Below are 20,533 nucleotides of genomic sequence, written 5' to 3' on the forward strand. Positions count from 1 at the left end.
GTGCAGAGCTGCACGGAGCCCCGGGCCCCGCCCCCGGCCCCGCCCCTCCCGCCCCGCCCCTCCCCGCACGCGGCCGTTTGCTTCCTCCGCCGTTTTATTGCTGCCGCCGCCGCGCCGGGCTCGGCCCCTCCCGGGCCGGGCCGCGCCCCCCAGCCCCGCGCCGCCGCCGCCGGTGCCGGTCCCGGTCCGGTCCCGTCCGCTCCGCTCAGGGGCTGCCGCCGGCCCGCGCCGCGCCGTGCTTCTCGGCGAACCTCCTGCGGGGAAAGCGCGGTCAGGGACCCCCGAGACCGGCCCCGGCCCGCAGCCGGGAGGCTCCGCGCAGCAACCGGCGTGGGGCCGGGGGCAGCCCCGGGGCTGGGCAGGGCGGGTCGCGCCGCGGGACCCCCGCACAACGCCGGGCAGCGCCCCCCGCCCGCCCCAGCAGCAGCCCGGGCAGGCCCTCGCCGGGCAGGGGAACCATCGGGGATCGGCAGGGCCCCAGCCGCGCGTCCTCCCCCCCCTCTGCCCGGCTCCCGCTGTGCCCCCCCCGTGCCCCCCCTTCATGGACATGGTCCTGGGCAGGGCTCCAGGTGAGGCGGCCTGAGCAGGCACTGGGAACAGGAGACCTCCGGAGGCCCCTGCCCCAACCCCAACCCCAACCCTTCTGTAACTCCCTGACTCCGAAGGCAGAGCGTAACCTTCTGAGCAGCCCCGTTCTGGTAGAGCAGCCACAGGGCTACTGTAAGAGCCCTAAATTAAAGGGATCTTTCAGAAGAACAGACCTCTTTGAATTCCTGCTGACAATGAGCTACCCGCGGTTATGTAGGACCAGCCCTTTAAATATGGGCACTTGGAGTTTGCCCAGCTTCAACATCCAGCCATAGGAATTTCCTAAACTAGCCCTAGTAGGGAGAAACTGACAATGTCATAAAGCCATAGGATCTCCACGGTTAAACTGATCCCCGAATCTTCAGAATCTGCTTACGAGCACTCTGGAGCAAAGCTCAGTGCTACACCTGAGCTCGGCACCAGACAGAATCTCCCCTTTACTGCAAGACCCTACTGATCAGGAACCTCCCCTGGTAGCAGTTGGCCTTTTATCACTCTGGCCTGAACCAAAGGCTGTTACCTCTACCATCTTCTAAGGAGTCAGCCAGGCTCACCTGGAGACACCAAGAAACCATTGGTTCTGCTGGAAGCTTATTCCACCGATTACAGATTTCCTTCTCAGAAATAAGCCTACAACTTCTAAGCATTAGGTACTATTCTGCTTTTCTCTGCCAGATTAAAGAGCCTGATTCCTTCACCCAGTAAGATAATTACATACAGTGAGCCATCTCATTTACAGTAAATGTAACACACTTCGCTTCCCCTCGTATTATTTTGTGGCTCCTCTCCAAACTTATCCTGAATTTTCAGTATCTTTTCTAAAAAAAGTACCACACGCCAGAATTGGACACTCATCCCAGTAGTTGCCTCATCCAGACCACGCACAGAGGTCAGACTCCCTCCCTGTTCTCTGTTAGTATTCTCCAGCTATGCTGAGGAAGATTAATTACACTACCCCTGTTGCCAAACAGCAAGCTTCTTTTCTAAAACGAGCATTCCACAGCATCAATACTATTTTCAATGAAATCTATACTATCCCACCCAGTCCCCACAAGCAGAAGCCCGGTGACAGTGCAGGAGACCCGGTGTTTCCCAGGAACAACAATGGGCTACGCGCTTGGAAGAGGTGAAGCAGGCAAACACCGGCCTCCTCTGTCCTTCAGCATGGTTCACTGCCCCAGCCCCACCCCACCTCGATCCAAAGAACAGGTCCCTTGGCGCAGCAAAGGCCGAGCCTTGCTTGGGGCATACCCTCCTGGGGACAGGTGGGGCAGGGGGGCGATGCTCACCTCCTGGCATAGTCGTACAGCGCTCGCTTCCGCTCCTGCAAGGACAGGTGCCGCTCCACCGGGGACTTTGCGAATTGCTTTGTAGCTGGCTGGAACAGAAAACACAAGAGTCATCAGGAGACGGTCAAAGCCAGGAAATCTCCTTATTGGCCCTGTAAGCATCCAGCATGCCAATCTGGTCTCCAATTTAAAGTGCTCGGTTCCCCTGACATCACGGCTAGTTCCAAACAGGCCATTGTGCTCTGGCTGCGAGCCATCAGAGCGGGGGAAACATCACAACTGCCAAAAGTACCTTGGAAGTAGGCACAGCTACGGAGCCCTGGATGCCAGAAGCAGCTGCAGCCTGGGAGGTAGACGGAGCAGGCAGGTCAGCACCAGCCTCACTTTCAGGGAAGAAGGGCACTCTCCCCTCCAGCAAGTTGGCAATGGTGGTATCCACACAGTTCGTTTGGGCTGTAGGAACACAGAGGATGTGTCAGGAAGCCGAGTTTCTGGACTGTAGCATGCTCTTGCTGCCATCATGCTCCACAGTGCAGCAGGGACAAGGGTTTCTGCTCTCAGGTATGATGGAGACGTGGCATGGAAGGTGATCTGTTCCTGCTAATACCCTAGGCCTGTGCTTACCCAGGTCTGTCCTGATGACCTCCAGAGGCACATGAGGCAGCACCTCCTTGACCCGCTGAGCCATTGCTGTGATCCGCACATCCTCAGGAGCAAAGGACCCAACTCCAGGCAGGCTGGAAGGCATCCTGGGCCTGGCTGCCAGAGGCTGGCTCGAGGCTGCAAGAGAAAGAAGAGTGGGCACAAGAAGGCAGCCTACAGGTACACGGCCTTCACGTTGCACCAGCTCCACTGCCCCTATGAATGGGGGTGGTAAGCAAGCAGGACCTCCTGCACAGCACCACCACATCTGTGCTGAGGAGCAGTGATCCTCTCCTTACAGCTAGCAACACCCACAGCCCAGAGCACGCAGCTACCCCCGTCCCCTGGAGGATGTCACACCTCTCCTCTTCTCCCACCACGCGTCCGTAACCGAGAGCAGTCTGAGGCTTCCCCAAAGGCAGAGCCTAAGCGGCCATTCCACAGCATGGACACCCACCTGGGGCAAAGCGGAGAAGCGACGTGTGTCTCAGCCTCTTCATGTGTTCAGCTTTATCTGCTGCAGTGAGCCGTGTGGATACCACACCCAGCTCCATGGCCAAGAGCTGCAGAAATGTAGAGAAGAGTCACATGTACACGGCACACAACATGCACCACCCAGGCACTCTCATCCTGCAGGGAGTGTCAGATGGACAGGCCTGCTTAGAGCCACACTGAGGGGGGAGAGGACAGGGAATTGATTTCTCCAGGTCCTCAGTGATGCATTTCAGTGTTGCATGGAGCACATGAAGGACCAGGAGTATGCAATATCATCCTGCCAAAACAGGCTGACATGGAGATTCGAGACCTTTGGTACAGGAGCTATGATGCACCCAGCACTAAAGGGAAAGGTGGAGAAACAACCACTGTTTATTTGATTTGTGATATTATGAAAGGGGAGTTCTTAGCATGAGAGGTTTGAGCTACATAGGGAGACCCTTGATAACTGGCAGAAAGGATAAACGGGGGATGGCAAGTAGGCCATGGAAACTGAATAATTATTAAGGGGTGATAAATACAGGCCAGAGTCCCCATCACAAATAACACCCATCCAGAAATACCCTTTGCAACTCTCCTTACACCCCACTCTCCTCTGCGACCATCCCAAATCGCAGTAGCCCTACACATCCCTCTCCCACGTCATCCTCCTACCTCCTGAACTCGGAGCGCAAAATCCTCACTCAGTTCTTCAGCTCGTCTGGGGACAGACGGCATCCACCTGAATGGGGACAACAGCACTGGGCTGACTGCCTCACGGGTTGCTGGGGGAGCCAGCCCCATCCGGGACCAACGGTGCGATCCCCACCTCAGCTCTCCCTGCTCACCCCACCTCTCCTCCCACGAGACGAGTGTCAAGCTTTACCACTAGCATCAGGGGCAAGGCATGGCCCAGAGGACAAAACCAGCTCATCTGATCTTAACGCTCAAGCAGAACATGCAAGTTATGTCCTAATAAAGTTCCCGGAAAGGCCCCAAACGAGGAGATGCTGCCATTTACATGGGAGTAGAAAGCACATCAGCAAGACACGAGCCCGATGCAGCTGGCTTTTCTTTACTGAAGAAACGTTAAAGACTGCTCTTTACCGCAATACCCCAACCCCTAAGTGCACACCGGAAAGAATTCAACTCCAAGCCCCTTCAGCTGCCTCCAGACCCTTATTACACCACAGCTAATCAGACCTGTCTGGGGCCCAGGTGAGCCTGGACTGTGTCTGAACAACCTCTGCAATTCACAAGGTATTGCAGGGAAGAGACAGATGCTAGAGGACAGAGCTGCCTGCAGGGCGTCACCCATGGGACACCCTGAGCAGCCCGGGGGTGAATTACAGCAGAGGATCTAACTTAAAAATATACCCAGCAAACTTGAAATAAAAGCCCCGTGAGGCTCGTCTCCTTCACCAGCTGAGAGCAGGAATTGAGAGCCCTCTGCACTTCAGAAACTGGCTGGAAGGACCTGGCACAGAACAATAATGCCAGACAAAGCCATGCTGTGATACCACGAGGGTGCACGTTAGTGCATGCCAGAAGACCTCTTACTACAGTTGCAAAAAGTCAGGCTCTCTGCCCACCCTAAACCCTGCCCCAAATGCAAGACAGAGAGAGAGATAGTACCTTACTTGATAAACTGTGAAGGGAACAAAGAAGGTCCAGAGCAGCTCTGTGATCCAGGAGGAGTCAGCCACACTCTGGGGAAAAGAGCACAATGAGGTTATGGCCCACAAAACATGAGCTACTCAGGTCTCCCTCGGGGAAGCAGGCGGGCAGAGCAGAGCTAAGGCCTGGCAGTGGGGGACGGATACGTGGGCAGAGATGCAGATGAGTGGGCAAGAGAGAAGGACAAACCCAGAGCACAGTGAGCAAGCCCCAGGGCAGATTCACCTTCATTAGTCCTTGCCAGGCAGAGCAAGAGAGTCAGTTTTCACTGCTCCAAGTCATCTTTTCCTCCCACTAGGACAGCAAGATTTTCCCTCAATATCCCCACATTCTCTACAGGACCGTGCCCTTAGAAAGGACTGACAATGCTTTAAGACCTGTTAACGCTCCCTTAGAATCACGACGGGAATCACACGCTGATGGGAACAGCCCGCGTAATGCCTCAGCTCCCAGAAGCTCTCTCTCCATTTGCAATTTGCATTGTGGAGCTTTAAGAACGACTCTTCTCTTTGAAGATAAATCATTAAAGGCAAGCTGTAATTCATTACTGTCTTCCTATTTCTGAAAAGTAGTAAATAACCTTTTTCCTAAGAAGGACTGCGATGCCTGCCAGAAGAGAGTGGCTGAGCAGTGTCACAGGTGCACGGTAGCAGAGGGCTCTCTGCCCCTCCCAGCCTGCTCAGACTCAGAAGCTGGTCTGACTGTGAGCACACAGCCAAACTGAAGAGCTCCAGAGAATCCTTCCAACCTAAACTTTTCAATGATTCTAACGAATTTGCTACCAAATGGACACTGTTTCTAGGATTTCGGTAGTTGGTTACTTTTATCCTGCAGGTGACCAAACTTTCCACAAGCTGGTGGAAACACCTCAAAATCTACAGCCCATAACGTAGCTCCCTTGGCTTCTTCTGCCTGTGACCTCATCCTGGACCAAAGCATCATAGCTCCAAGACAGGCCTTGCACCTGGTTTATTCAACAGCCTGGAAAAGGTGCTATAAATGAGAGAAGCTCAGAAACCACAGCCACCAAGGGGAAAATAAAGAATTAATCTCCTGAGTAAACAGATCTGAGATTTAAGAAGCCTGAAATCAGAAGCCTTATAATGATCCCAAGAGCCAGTCTTCAGAGTAACACTGCTGTGTGCCACAGAGCGACACCTCCCTTCAAGGTTCCAGCCAACTGCAGCTAGAGAAAATTCTTTCTTAAACCCTGCCTTGGGCGTTTGCTCAGACTGGCGTCCATGTGCCTATATATTTATGTATCAGATAAGCAAGCTAGCTTTCTGTAAAGCACTGATCGAACCATCCAAAGCATCCCATCTCCAGTCCTGAGAAATTACTGATGATTTAAAACGACATAAGAAATCCACTGGGATTTACTTCGCCAGTTTGTATGAAGGACAAAAAATACTACATCGCTTCTGAAGGTAAAAGTCTGAGCCAAGAAATTGTTATAACCAGCACCTTCAACCAAATAAGCAGTTGTGTGTGTGTTGTTCTCCCTAACATTCATGAAGGAAGAAGACAGACAGACAAATTTAAAGATTTCCCTACAACTTGTCACATTTCACAGAACTTCTTAGAGGGATCAAAACCATAACAAGACAACATATTCATCACAAACAACCCAGGACAGGGCATCTGTCCCACCTCACTGAAGTAGTCATTCAAAAATTTAAAGTATCATCACTGTTAGAAAACCACATCTTAATCCCAAATTGAACTTGTGTATTAACAGTACCTACTTTCAGCAGCTGCAAAGATTGCTGCTGTGTTTTGACAAAAAAAAAAATAAATCTCACTCTTAAGCAACTTCTCCACTGTGCAAGCAGCTATCCTCAATCTCTCTGCCTTATCTCTGATAAGCTGATTAAGCTGGATGCCTTCAAATCCTGGTCTGTGGATTGTGCACCATGCTTACAGCCTTCCTGAGCTCCCTCTAGTCCCACTTTCTTGGCAGCAGGGTTACCAGAGCTTTGCAGCCTACTGTAGCAGCAGTTGTCACCATTGCACGTGTGCAGCTAACACCCTTTTCCTTACTATACCAGCTGCTCCTCTTGTGCATCCACCGGCTGTGTTAGACTTGTAATATTGGGATTGCCTCAGTAACCCAGCTTGTTCGTTATTCACTAAGGAAATTGTGCCAGCAAGAATCTCAATACCGTGCTCCTGTGGACAGGAGCACTAAATAGCATGTGACAAAGAACTAACAGCTAACAGAATCTCACTTGAAAAATACCTGCCTGCTGAGGTTTTGCTACAGGCAGTGACGTTTTGTGACCTGCTGGCAAGTGGCTTTAAACCTATTTAGTGTGTCCAGCCACCTTAAAAAGATGAAAATGGAAAACCCAGTAAAGCATCTAACCAACATAAAACGGGTGTTTCAATCAAGTAAGCCCATAAGCCACATCAAGAAGTAAGAAAATCAACAAAATCTCACTGTAAATAAGATGAGAGCAGTTTTACTGCTGTCAGTTTAGCAGCACTAGTACTCTTGTTGTGAACTTTGCCACTTTTCTGAAGCTAACATTGCATCATATTACATATCTGCACTTAGGAAACATGAATTCAAGAACCTGATTTGGAGAGCCTTGCAAAACTTTCAGTACGTCACTCAGTCTCTAGGGGGGCTGCAGTTCTTTCAAAACATTTTAAAAGAAGGGAACTAACCAAAAGGGTGTAAGACACCGATGGTCATGGAAGCCAGACAGCATATTGTTAGACAGCCAAGCCACTAAGAATGTCTACCAAAACTGAGCATAACTAGAAGAACGTTGATTTAGTTAGCTCAAGTTCTCCAGAAAAGGCAGCTGAAAAGCAAACTGCAAACATGAGAAGCTCATCCCAGGATGACAGGGAACCAGGCCAGGCTGCGCTACCCACAGCCTTCAAAGCAGAAGCAAAGTTAGCGACACCACGGACACCCTGACACAGCTTCCAGAACTCCTCCTTGCCCAGCACCACCAGACTCACCACGGTGATCAAAGGCCTCTGAACCTGTAGGGCAACTGGCTGCACCACGTCCAAGATTGAGAACGGCCAAGAGCTGAAAAGGAAGAGGACAGCTGCCAGTGAACCCCGAAGCTGAAAGAACCCCGAAGACAGGTGCTGCAGGAGCACTCGTTCCTAGCACCTGAAGCGGAGCAAGCCGGCCCGGCCGTTGGTGGCAGCCTCCTCGGGGAAGAGCAGCAGCGGCGGGTTCTCTCTGTGCGACGAATACGCCTTCAGGGAATCCACCAGCTCTGCCCGGCTGCCTGTCACTCCCAACTCCATGAACCCCCGGGACCAGCAGATGAAGCCAGGAGCACCATTCAACGCAGGCTGTGGGAAAAGATAAGAACAGGGAAGAAATGACACCCTGTCCGCCCTTCAAGGCCTACTTTCTCAGGTGATAATGGGAGACGAAGCTTCTGCTTATTAGCAAAAATGCCTCTGGGGGCTGAGGGAGCAACCTATATGCTAAAAATGCTAGCAGCAGAGAACGTGCTACCGCCAGGTTTCAGTGGCAGCTCTGGCCCATTTCCTGGGAATTTTAATTCCCGATCCTCAGTTCAGATCATATCCCATCCATCTGAGAAACAAACTGCTCCCCGCCCTGGGTGACGGCCACGTTCTCCACGTTTTCTCTAGGAGCTCCCAATATGCTTGGCGAAGGATACACTGCTTCCAAGAGTTACTTTTCTCCAGGTAAGGACCCAATCTACTGCCATTCAGGACATAATACCAGTTAACTCCCAGACACATTTGAGGCCTACGGATTCAGGGACCCCATACACAGGAAACTTTGTAAGAACGCAGGGAAAGTTACACAGCTGCCAGCCCAGCACAACCCAAGCACACTGCTTGGGCGCAGCTCCTCTCGGTGTTGCCTGTGCAGGGCAGGCGGCACCCAGACACGGCACCCAGCGCTGTGAGAAAAGCCCACAGCCAGCCCTGCTTTGGACATCACCTACCCCAAGGGCCACGAAAAGATATAGATGCTAGAAAATGCCCACTCTCAACAAAATCCCTCCCCACTGTAACCCTCACCAACTCCTGTTACCCTCACCTTGTTTCAGTTTGTCACGCAAGCATGAAACCAAGCCTCAGGAAATAAAAGAGTCATGACTCAAACAATCCTAAGTTAACCCACAAGAACTGAAAAAGCTCAGGGCAATACCTGAATTCTGAAACAGTTCTCTGCGCACTTCTCATGCAGAGAGATGTTTCCAGACCCACCGTGCCCTGGCTCTGCGTTGCTCACCGTGTTACATGAGGTCAGGAGGTTGATGACGTTGTGATCGAATTGTGTCACGTGGTTGGCAATGTACACCTGCACGTTGACATCCCGAAGCCGGGGATCGCTTTGCTGCACAAACAATCCCAGCACTGAGCACATCACACGTACAATAAACCTACAGCGGAGAAAAAGGGTTTCCTCAAGTCCCACAGTCTGAGCAATACCTGTCTCAGAACATCCTACAAGCAAAAACCTAGGAACTTATGTGATTTGGAAGAAGTATACTGGTACAAACTGGTGATGGTGTGGCAGGTGTATGGGCCAGGACTTGTTAGGGGGCTGCAGCTGGAGCCAGAAGCTGCCAGCACACACCACAGGGCAGTAAACCATGCAGCCTCCAGGCAGGACATGCAGCGATCCACGTGCTCCAGATCGAACCTTGAGCACACAAGAGCGATTGCCAGCTTTGATCTTGGCAGGAAGGCGCCTTTATAGGTCCCTGGGACAAAATGTTCTTGAAGCACAGCTCCCTGGAAACCTCTGCCCGAGCCCAGCCTCCATGGCACAGGCCCCAGGCTTGGGCGCCCCCCCCAGCCCCGCCGGGTGCCCGCACGCTGCCCCCCTTCCCCCCAGGCTCACGCACCGCCGCACGACGCTGTCGGGCAGGATGCAGCTGACCAGGAAGACGTGCACGCCGATGAAGAGGCGGAGGACGAGCAGGCAGAGCCCCACGGGCGCGTAGAGCAGCAGCGCCAGGAGCAGGAACCCGTCGGTCGGCAACCTGCGGGGCACAGCGCAGCGCCCGTAGACGGAGGGCGCCGGGACGGCCCGCGGATGGGCCGGGTCACGGAGAGGCACCCCCAGCCTCGCCCCCGGCCTCGCCCCCGGGGCGCACCGTACGGGGCCCAGCGAGACCCCCGGCCCGGCCCCCGCCCCCCCGGGCCGCCCCTTCCCACCGGGCTGCCCAGGGGCGCCCCACGGCCCCCGCAGCGGAGCCCCAGCGGCACGCGGCTGCCCCCGGCGCTCACCGGTGCGAGTCGAAGAGCCGCTCGGGGCCCGGCGCCGCGCCCGGCTCCATCCCCACGCGCTCGGGGCCTCAGCGCCGCCCGCCGCCCGCCGCCATCTTCCGCCGCCACCCGCCCGGCCCGCGCGGGGCAGCCTGGGAGGGGCGGCGCTGTCCCGGCGTGCACCGCGCCGCGGCTCTTCCCCCCCGCCCCCCCCTCACTTTGCCGGGGCCCCGGCGCTCGGGGCCGCGGGGAGGAGGCTGCGCGTCGTGCAGGCCCGGAGAGCTGCTGCGCCGCACGGCCCGGCCCGACCCGCGCTGCCGCTACCGGAGCGCCCCGCGCAGGGACTACCTCTGCCGGCAGGCCCGCCGGGCTGAGAACTACAATTCCCAGCGTGCCCCGCGGTGGAACGGTGCCTGCCGGCAGGCGTACCGGACTGAGAACTACAACTCCCAGCGTGCCTCGCGGTGCGAGGCGCCTCCCAGCAGGCTTGCCGAGCTCAGAACTACATCTCCCGGCGCGCCCCGCGGCTGGCAGCATGGCGGCGCTGGCGCGGTGGGCGCGGGCCGGGCCGTGGGCGGGCGCGGCGCGCTGGGGCCGGGCGCTGCGCGGGGCCGCCGGGACCCCCCCCCCGCCGCCCCCTCCCCCGCCGCCGCCGCCGCCCCCTCCCCCCGTGGGGCGCCAGGCGCTGGCGGCGGCGCTGGGCGCGGGGGCGGCGGCTCTGGCGGTGCTGTGGGCCCGGCAGGCCGAGGGCCGCCCCCCCGCGCTGCGCGCCGCCGTGCCCGCCCCGCCCGCCTCGCCCCGCGCCGCCTTCAACTTCATCGCCGATGTGGTGGAGAAAACGGCGCCGGCCCTGGTCTACGTGGAGATCGTGGGCAGGTCCGGGACGGGGGCGGGGGTCTGAGGGGCGCGGAGCTGGGGCCGTGCTCGGGGCAGGGCCGGGGGCCGGGCCGGGGGCTTGGGGGGCTTCGTCACCCGCCTTACCCAGCCGGCAGCGCACAGCCCCCTGCGGGCGCCTTGCCGCTGGTCGGAGGAGCCGGCCAGGTGAAGCCAAGGACAGGTGAAGTTGGCTGGCCTGCGTTTTGGTCGTGGTGTTCTTGAAGGCTGCTGTGATGTTTCCCTCTTCCCAGCCCTCAGGAGCCTTCCTTAGACACTGGGACTGTTTGAAGAGCGCCAATAGCAGACTCAAAGGGACACCAAGCTGGGGGATGTGTCGATCTGCCGGAGGGTAGCGAGGCCCTGCAGGGGGACCTGGGCAGGACGGGTCGATGGGCAGAGGCCAAGGGATGAGATTCAGCAAGGCCAAGTGCCGGGTCCTGTGCTTGGGGCACAACATCCCCATGCAGCGCTTGGGGCAGAGAGGCTGGAAAACTGTGCAGAGGGAAAGGATCTGGGGGTGCTGGTCAATGCTTGGCTGACCGTGAGCCAGCAGTGTGCCCAGGTGATCGAGAAGGCCAGTGGCATCCTGGCCTGTATTAGAAATAGAGTAGCCAGCAGGAGCAGGGAGGTGATCATCCCCCTGTACTCAGCTGTGGTGAGGCCACACCTCGAGTACTGTGTTCAGTTCCGGGCCTCCCACTACAAGAAAGACATCAAGGCCAAGTAATTTGTCCGGTGAAGGGCCTGGAATACAAGCCCTATGAGGAGCGGCTGAGGGAACTGGGGTTGTTTAGTCTGGAGGAGGTTCAGGGGAGACCTCACTGCACTCTACAATTACAGTTGTGGGGAGCTGGGGGTCGGCCTCTTCTTGCAGATCAACAGGGACAGAACGGGAGGGAATGGCCTCAAGTTGTGCCAGGGGAGCTTCAGGTTGGCAATGAGGAGAGGTTTCTTCTCAGAAGGAGCAGTCAGGCGTTGGAACGGGTTGCCCAGGGACATGGCAGCATCACTGTCCCTGGGGTGTTTAAGGGAGGGTTGGACGTGGTGCTGAGGGACACCGAGGGGTCATTTCTACTGCCAAAACACAGCTTTGTTTCTCACAATTTAGTGGGTGATGGTGGTAGGGGGTGATCTTGGAGGTCTTTTTCAACCTCAGTGACTCTGTGGTCAGCCTGCTGCCCCCTGTCTGGTCCCACGGGCTTGTGCGTGTCTGGTTGGCCTCAGTGGTCCCCACCTGAGCTTCTGTGTCACGCTGCCTTCCCACAGATACCGCCTCCTGGCACAGGAATTCGGGATTCCTGAGAAACAAAGGGTACAGACGTACCCTTCCCCTCCTAGGTGGTTCTTACCTGCTCCAAGGCAAAGCTCTGTGTTCAGGTTTCTTCTTTCCCTAAGTCCCTGCCTGTTTTTCCTACAGAACCTGCACTGTCCCGTGCAGCTCTCCAGCCAGGTGTGCTTCCCACCACGTCCCTGTGGTCCTCACGGGGTTACACCTTTGCTATTGCGTGTGGCTTTGTGGCTCCTCCTGCTTGTTCCCCCACTGTGTGCACATCTGTGCAGACCCCTGGGATGGGTGCCTGCCGGGGGGAGGTGAAGGAACCCCTCGCATTGTGCTGCCCCCCAGGCACCTCCTCGCTGTTCCCTGCTGCTCTCCAGGCCTACCAGCCCGGGCACCCGGCCTGCCTGGGCTCCAGCTGCTGCCCCAGGCCCCCATCGGTCCCCTCCGGGTCCCTGCCACCCCCGTGACCTCCGCCCACCTTGCAGGCACCCGTTTTCGGGCCGTGACGTGCCCATCTCCAATGGCTCGGGTTTCCTGGTGTCTCCGGATGGGCTCATTGTGACCAACGCACACGTGGTGGCAAACCGGCGGCGCGTGCGGGTGAAGCTGGCCAGCGGGGAGCAGTATGACGCGGTGGTGCAGGACGTGGACCAGGTCGCAGACATCGCTACCATCAAGATCAAGCCCAAGGTGCGTGTTACTGCTGCAGAGGGGCTCCCTGGGCAGCTCTCCGCTCACCCTCTCCCTCTCTTCCAGCGCCCGCTGCCCACCCTGCCCCTCGGCCGCTCCTCCGAGGTGCGCCAGGGAGAGTTCGTGGTGGCCATGGGCAGCCCCTTCGCCCTGCAGAACACCATCACCTCCGGCATCGTCAGCTCCGCGCAGCGCGGCAGCCAGGAGCTGGGCCTGGCCGCCTCTGACATGGAGTACATCCAGACCGACGCTGCTATCGACGTAAGGGAGCCGGGGGGACGCGGCGGCTGGCACCCCTTCCCACGGCCCTCCCTGGGAAGGGGGAGCTAGGGAAGGGCCCTGGGTGCCGTGAGGTCCGAGGAAGCTGGGCGTGGAGGGCTGGGAGAAGGGGGTTTCTGGCTGGTGACCTGGCTGTTTCGTGGCCCGACCCCTGTTCCCTGGGCTCTGCCTCCTTGCTGAGGGTTGGGCTGTTTGAGGGTGTCTCTTTCACGGCCTATTCACTGCTCTCTCTCCTGCTGCAGTTTGGGAACTCCGGGGGTCCCCTCGTCAACTTGGTAAGTTCTCCCACGGGTACGCTGGTGGGCTCTGCCTCCTGGGGCTGGGTGCTCTCGGTGGCAGCGCTGTGCGGGCGCTCGCAGCTGTCGGGAAGGAGGGGACTGTGCATGCTGCAGGCTCCCTGAGGAGGGAGCAGGGAATGGCCTAGGGTGGGAGCCCTGCTTGGTCCTGTTCAGCAGCTGCTCTGGGGAGCCCACACCGATGGAACTTGCACGGCAGAGCCAAACCTCGCCGTGGTGAGGCCGGCATGGCTGATGTTCTCAGGGCACGGGGAGGGTTGCGTGGCTGCAGCCTCTGGGGCCCGTCCCTGCCCAGCCTCAGGCAGGCTGGGGAGGGATGGGGGCACAGGCAGGGCTCTGGGTTTGCGTTCTGCTTCCCCTCCTCTCCATAAAGGTGAGGGCTGGAGAACATTGTGCCCTTTTCCCTGCAGGATGGAGAAGTGATTGGAGTGAACACCATGAAGGTGACGTCAGGCATCTCCTTTGCCATCCCCTCAGACCGGCTGCGGAAGTTCCTGCAGAAGGAGGAACAGCGCAAAAGTGAGTGGGGTGCCTCCCCGTTCAGGTGCTGCAGGAAGGAGGGCAGGAGGAGGAGGGTGGAAGCAGGAAGCACTGGCCTAGCTGGACTCTCAGCGCTTCCTCAGAGAGAAGGGCACACGTAGCAGGAGGAGCGTTGTGTGGGGGCAAGATTATTCCGTCTGGCACGAAGCAGTGAGTGCTTTTCCCAGGGGAAAGCTGTGTGCTGCTTCTGTGGCCACAGAGCATGAAATAACTGGCCCCAAGGAGGATGCTGGCCTGCTGCTGCTGCAGATAACGACTTTCAGAGCGTCCCAAGTAGCTTGCAGCTAAGTCCCCAGAGAGTAGGTGAGCGCACTGTTTCTTGAGATTCAAGAAGGGGAAGGATGAGCTGGACCCTGGAGGCTACTTAGCCCTGTGGGTACTGCCAAGGTAAAGAACAGAAACATAAGAACAGAAGTCAACTGTATCATAAATGACAAGTGGTTAATTTAGTCCTGTAGAACAGTGCCTTTTTTTTTTTTTCTTAGGGTTTTTGATAATTTGTTTAATGCAGATTCTTGTTATCTGATTCTGTGTTAATGTTATGGAGGGATGCTCTCAGGCCAAACAACCACAACTCAAACCAAGAGAACAAAGTTTGCAGTGCCTGTAGAGCTGCTAAAGGAACTGCCGTTTTGTGTTGGGAGGGGATCAGAACCGCTGTGCAATGTCTGCTGGGGGGTGTGTGTGCTTTCTGATCTGCCTGGCTCAGCCCGGTGCTGTTTTGAGCGTGTCTGTTTGCAGCCCTGCCATTTGATGTCCCTTCCATCGGCAGGCTCTTGGTTCGGTAACGCCGAGACAAAGCGCCGTTACATCGGGGTGATGATGCTGACTCTTACGCCCAGGTATGTGCGCTGAGATCAGGGGCCAGCAGGCCAGCCTTGTGGGGGTATGGTGACTGCGAGGGGCTCTTCCAAACCAACTGGCAGTGCCAGGTTTGGGGAGAATTGTCTTCACAGCTCAAGCATTTAAATTCCAAAATCTCTTTGCTGGTGTTGTGGTTAGACTCTAAGTTGTGTGTCAGGGGTAAATTAGAAACCTGCAAATTTCTATGCTTGTGGCACAACATGCAAGCAGATAAAAAGTCCCTAAGTCTACCACATCGGTGTCTTAATCCTCATTAAGAGGTGTTCTGCAAAGAGCCTTTGCGACGCCCTTGCCTGAATGAGCAGCCACCAGAAATGTGTAATTAGTAGACGTTCATTGCGCCAACTGAAAGTTGTGATGAAAACGTTGGGCAGGTTGTGCTCTATGCAAGGAGGGCTCTGGCAGGCGGATTGCAGTGGTGCAAAGCAGTTCTGGGATCTGGGACGTCCAGAACAAGGAGTGGCAGGGGTGCCTGCGGTGGAGTTCAGTGCCTGGGGCAGGAGGGGAGGGGTGGGAGAGCAGGCCCCGTGCTGGCACACACAGCGTGGCTGTCTCCCGGAGGGCCGTGTGAGGGTGTTGCGTGTCAGGATGGAGCTGGGTGCTGCCTCTGGACAGAAATCATGGTCCTAACCAGCATGGCACCGGCAAGGACCCACGACATACGAGCCAAACCAAGCACCCTGGGGCAGAGCACTGGGCGGCCCTGCACAGAGCATTGCCTGGTGCTGCAGGCCCTGGGAGGGAACTGCTGCAGCTCTGTGTGATCTCCTGCCTGTGGCCTCCTAGATGCAGCTGTCAGGAGAGCGCTGGATCTTCACTCTCATCTCTGAGCAATTTCCTTTTCAAAGGCAGAGTACCTGCTTTGCTTTCTTGGCTGTTGGAGCTACCTCTCAAGAGATTCTTGGGGCTCAACATGTTAGCGGGGTTGATGCTTGCCACGTGCTTGCCAGAAACGCATTTGAGGGCTGTGCTTCTGCCCTTGCTACAGCTCTGGTGGCTCCTGTGTGGTTGGCTGGGATTGTGCACTGCACACCACCAGCGGTCTTGGTTCCTTGGGTGGGCACACAAACAGAGGAGGAGATGCGCGGCACCTCTTGAATTTTGGGGCAGCAGGGTGGGCAGGGAACATTGTCAGCACCGGTGGCATGCCCAGCAGGTGGTGCTGGTGCTCAGCACGAGAGCTGCAGCTGGTGCGTGAGGAGCTGGTGGGGCAGCGTGCTGCGGAACAGGACACCATGGGGAACAGGCTGTGGTGAGGGCTCATGCTGCCAGCCAAAGGTGGGGCTCTGATCAGAGAGCAGAGCCCATATGGGCACCCTGTTTTCTCCCATGAAAAGTCCTTGCTGAGATTCGCATGGCTCTCTAGAGAGGAGAGAAAAATACAGCTAGGGAACTGCCTTCTCAAATAATATTTAGTGTAGAGCTGGTGGGGGCCTGAGCTCCTGCTGTTGTGCCTTATAGCATGGAGTAAGCGAGGGCTGAGCAAGGGACTTGGGGAACAGAAAAGGAAATAGGTGCTGACTGTTGGGAACAGGTCCTATGTGAAACAGGAGCTGGTGGGGGACGTTACTAGAGAGATGTTAAAACATGGGTTGGTTTTTCATGCTGCGTGCAGTAGAACTTGCTGATGTTGTAGGATTTAAAAGAGCAACCCTTACAGAAGCAAAATCTTACTGGCTGTTAAAAGCTCAGATGCAGCATTTCAGCTCAGGAGCTTCCAGAGCAGGCAGCTGGGGAGGGAGCTATCTCATCCGCAGCAGGCGGTGTAGGAGATGGGTGGTGGTGCAGGCAGGCCCTTGATCTGACCGTGTGTACTGGGGCTGGCTGGGGAGGAGGTGATTTTCTGCATAGAATCTCATAGGAGGCTGTGTCCTGGATTTGTGACCAAAGCAGTGTTGGTAACACCAGTGCTTTAGCTATGAGCACTGCATGCACAGTACCAAGGCCTTCTGCGTTCCTCGCGCTTCTTCCCACTGGGAGGGGACACCGACGGGACGTGCAGGCCACACGGCGCTGTGCCCAGCAGTAAAACTGGGGGAGCTGCTCAGGGGCTGGCTGGTGCCAGTCTGCAATGGGAGGCGCCGATACCTCTGCATCCCTTGTGGTTTTGTTTGCTTCCTCCTTTCTTCGCTTGCTGACTTGTCTTTATCTCAGCTCACAAGTTTTCTTGCTTCTGCCCTTCTGATTCCATCCCCCATCCCGCTGGGGGGAGTGACTGAGCGCCCGGGTGGGGGCTTACCTGCTGGCTGGGGCTGACACCCCACCGCAGCCTGGTCCGGCCGCTCGTGGCATGAATGCACAAAACCGTGGGTTTGTTATGTTTGTGGAGACACCTGCTGAAGGGCACGCCTGGTTCTGTGTTAGTGACGGAGGCGAAGCAGGCTGGTCATGGTAAGTACGCAGCTCACATCACATCGGTCGTCCTGCTGACAGGACAGGGGGCAATGGGCACAAACTGAAACACGTCAGATTCCAGCTGAATGCAATAAATCACTTTTTTTTTTTTTCCAATTGTGACGGTGTTCAAACCCTGGTGCAGGCTGACTAGGGGTGTGTGGAGTTTCCCTTCTGGGAGGCATCCAACACCGGACTGGACGCAGCCCTGAGCAGCCCATTCTGGCTGCCCCTGCTTGAGCAGGGTGTTGGACGAGGTGGCCTCCGGAGCACCCTTCTAAGCTCATCGGTGCTGTGATACTGCGGAATGAAGAAGGGACAGCAACTCACAAAGATCTGGGCAAAAGTACTGTGCAACGGGGGTTCAGCATGAACCTGCGTAAAGCGGGGAGTCAGCTGATGAAATGGGTACCTGGTGGGGAGCAAGGAGCTGGGTGCAGGATTTTCTGGGCTTACAGTGGATCAGAGCTGGTACAGTATTTGAGAGAAGAGGGCAGTTCACATGGTGCACAGCTGTGAGGTCCAGCTGGAGCGCCGTGTCCACTGCTTTCAGGGGCAGGTAGCATCCGGATAGGAGCAGAGAGATGCAGAATTCAGAACTGGGGTTAGAAAACCTGATCTGGAGGAACTGGTATTGTTCAGTCTAGACTCCAGGGGAGAGATGTAGGCGTACCTCTGCTTGACACATCTGGCAAAAGGAGGGGGCATAGCTTTTCTCCTGTGACCTATCTGCAGGAGAGAGAAGTGAAACCACGGTAGGGGAGGTGCAGATCTGATACCAGGAAAAGCTGTCTGACGTGGGGCTACTCAGACATGAGGAGTGCATCACCAGAAGCTGGGAGCCAGCTGGCCGCAGCTCTGGTAGTTTCCAGCTCTCCCTGGCATGCCCAGGACTTGCATCCTCTCTAGTTGTTGGCAGAAATATGGTGGTGTTTGGGTGTCCCCAGGGTCTGCAGCTGGTCAGTTCTGCAGCAGCACAGAAGGAGAGGTTCTGCACCACATTCCTCAAGCCTGTGCAGTCATAGCCAGGCAGGAATCCTGCTCTGCTCCCCAGCTCCTTACGATGCTGATTTTCGCTTTGCAGCATCCTAGCTGAGCTGAAGCTACGTGACCCCAGCTTTCCCGATGTTTCCTACGGAGTGCTGATCCACAAGGTGATCATCGGCTCCCCAGCCCATCAGTAAGTGCCGAGCTGTGCCTCGGGGGTTGGCATAGGAACAAGTACACAGGGTGGGATGTATTTAGCTCCGAGTGGTTTGCCCCAGAGCAGCAGGGGTTGGGCCCTGCAGACCACTCAGTCTACAGCAGAAGCTGACTGGTGGCTCTTGCCTGGGCTTAACATTTGGCCAAGCTACCTGCGGAGCTGGAGGAATGCCTGGCACAACAGCCCCAGCTTCCTGTAGTGCCTGGCTCTCCTTCCTGCCCGGAGGATGAAGCCGCAGACAAGCGTCTGCTTCGCCTGCTGTGCACTCCTGACTTCCTTCTCCCTCCAGGGCAGGGATGAAGGCAGGCGATGTAGTGCTGGAGATCAACGGGCAGGCAACGCGCCGCGCAGAGGATGTCTACGAGGCAGTGCGGACACAGCAGAGCCTGGCCTTGCTGGTGCGCCGTGGTTACGACACTTTGCTGGTGAGCGTCATCCCCGAGGTCACGGAGTAGCCGTGCTGCAGCGCAAACCGCCGTGAGCGCTGGCTGGCGGTGCTGGCCGAGAGCCGAGGACACAGGACTGAGACACATCTGTGTGCCCGCTGGGGAGAGACTGAGAGCTTGCGACGGACTGAGGGGCCAGGCGGGGGGCACGGCAGTGGGATGGACTCAGTGTGCAACCACTCCCCTCCCTGCTCAAATAAAGCACTTTTCTAGGGAGCCCCTCGGTGCTGCTTGGCCTCCTTCCTGTGGCGCAGGGTGTCCTGCACGCAGCCTGGGAGTGGTGGGCTGTGTGGGACCCTGTCCCTCCTGTCAGCCTGCAGCAGTGGGAGGACCAGCAGCCTCCCCTGTGCTGGGGGAGAAGTGTCCTAACACCCCCTCAGCACCTGCATGGGCTGTGGTTGGACTCCATAACGCACGGGCTCGCATCAGGCCGTGGCTCCTGAGGCCTCCTTCTCCGCTAGCGAGGGGCCCTGGGGTTGTTGTGGGGCCGGGCTTTGCAGTGGAGGGCTGTCACCACCTCCCTCACATGCAGGCTGAGATGGGCCTGGGCAGAGCTCGCTGATGGGGCTGTTCCCACAAGGCCTCGGGGAGGGGGCTGATGTTTTCCAGGTCAAATCACTCCCATGTGGAGCATTGCAAAATGCTCCAGTGTCAGTGTCCACATCTACTCCTTGGACACGGCTCTCTGGGTCACAGTGAAGGGGTCTTCAATGTCACGGCCAAGCCAGCTTACGATCTGGCAGGAGTAGCACAGCGCCAGCCCCGATCTGGGAGAGCCTGTGAGAGGGCTGCGTGTGCCTTCTGGGCCCCCTCCCTCCTTCCCTCCCCTGGCCGGCATCTCTGCGCCAGAGCGCTGCGCTCCCACGCACGCAGCGGCCCCTGGGGACCTGACGGGCCCTCTGTTGCCTGGCCACGCTCCCTCCCTCCCTGTCCTCTGCAGCTGGCGGCCAAGAGCCTGTCTGCACTGGGAAGGAGCAGCCCAGGCTGTGCTCGCCTTCCTGGAAGAGCCCTGCTCCGCTCCAGCCCCAGCGCCCCTGCCAGCAGCTGTGGGAGGCAGGGAGCTGCTGGGGCTGGGGGGCCGGAGGGGCTGCATCAGGGCCCCGCTCCAGCATCAGGAGTGCAAGCATCCAGCCAGGCCGTGCCTGTGGAGGGGCTCCTGAGCCCTCGTGCACCCGTCATTTTTAGGTGATGAAGGAAGCACAGTTCCTTGGGGGTGCTGCGGCAGAAGGCGGCTCAAAGCACTGCTCCCTGCGTGCCCGTGCCTCCCACGCGGAGAACAGGCCTCCTTTCAGGCTGGCCCTGGCCTCACCAGTGGAATTTGTTCCCCGGCAAGCCCCAGCCGTGGGGAGGGGCAGCCACTCGCAGGGGAAATAGCACAGACGTTTCTTGCATAGCTGTTCCGGCAGCGCTGACCGCAGCGCTTTCCAGTGCTGGAGCCAGGGCCTGCCCGGTGCCAGCTGCCCCTCTCCTCCCCTGGTCTGCCCCCAGCAGAGCCTGGAGCTGCTCCTCTGCACTGCTCAGACACAGGGCCAGAGCCTCTGGCTGAAGGACAAGAGCTGCAGCAACTGAGCTGTCTTTCTCCCTTTCACGTGTCTGGTGTCCCGATGTGTGCGCAGTCTCCCTGACTCCGTGGGGCTCTGCTCCATCCATGTCAATCCCTGTGGGGCTGCTCCCTATCGAGGCAGCCCAGCTCTGCTGTGAGCTTGCACTCCCTGCGGTTCACAGCCCTGCGGGGCTGGTGGAAGGTCATGCTGCTTGGGATTCCTGCT

At 57.4% G+C, this 20,533-nt stretch overlaps 2 protein-coding genes across 4 annotated transcripts; one reads left to right on the top strand and one right to left on the bottom strand.

Moving 5' to 3' along the window:
- Positions 1–75: 75 nt before the first annotated feature.
- On the bottom strand, positions 76–10,034 carry AUP1 (AUP1 lipid droplet regulating VLDL assembly factor). Of its 2 annotated transcripts, XM_082758799.1 has the most exons (12): positions 9,918–10,034; positions 9,533–9,670; positions 8,914–9,064; positions 7,804–7,991; positions 7,644–7,716; positions 4,629–4,702; positions 3,669–3,735; positions 2,977–3,082; positions 2,502–2,657; positions 2,170–2,330; positions 1,878–1,966; positions 76–254 (listed from the first exon to the last, which is right to left on the bottom strand). In XM_082758799.1, the coding sequence occupies exons 1-12, from the start codon at positions 9,965–9,967 to the stop codon at positions 206–208; spliced, it is 1,302 nt and encodes a 433-aa protein (XP_082614925.1). In that variant the 5' UTR covers positions 9,968–10,034; the 3' UTR covers positions 76–205. The 2 variants fall into 2 exon arrangements, with proteins under 2 accessions (XP_082614925.1, XP_082614926.1); XM_082758800.1 differs by lacking the exon at positions 3,669–3,735 and having other exon boundaries at positions 4,634–4,702.
- Positions 10,035–10,416: 382 nt separating this feature from the next.
- On the top strand, positions 10,417–18,985 carry HTRA2 (HtrA serine peptidase 2). Of its 2 annotated transcripts, XM_082759658.1 has the most exons (8): positions 10,417–10,772; positions 12,537–12,741; positions 12,808–13,002; positions 13,263–13,295; positions 13,727–13,835; positions 14,629–14,698; positions 18,199–18,294; positions 18,608–18,985. In XM_082759658.1, exons 1-8 carry the CDS (start codon positions 10,432–10,434, stop codon positions 18,771–18,773), a joined length of 1,215 nt encoding a protein of 404 aa, XP_082615784.1. In that variant the 5' UTR covers positions 10,417–10,431; the 3' UTR covers positions 18,774–18,985. The 2 variants fall into 2 exon arrangements, with proteins under 2 accessions (XP_082615784.1, XP_082615783.1); XM_082759657.1 differs by having other exon boundaries at positions 12,537–13,002.
- Positions 18,986–20,533: the final 1,548 nt, after the last annotated feature.

This window comes from Aythya marila (genome assembly GCF_965140915.1).
Source record: "Aythya marila genome assembly, chromosome: 4".
NCBI classification, from domain to species: Eukaryota; Metazoa; Chordata; class Aves; order Anseriformes; family Anatidae; genus Aythya; species Aythya marila.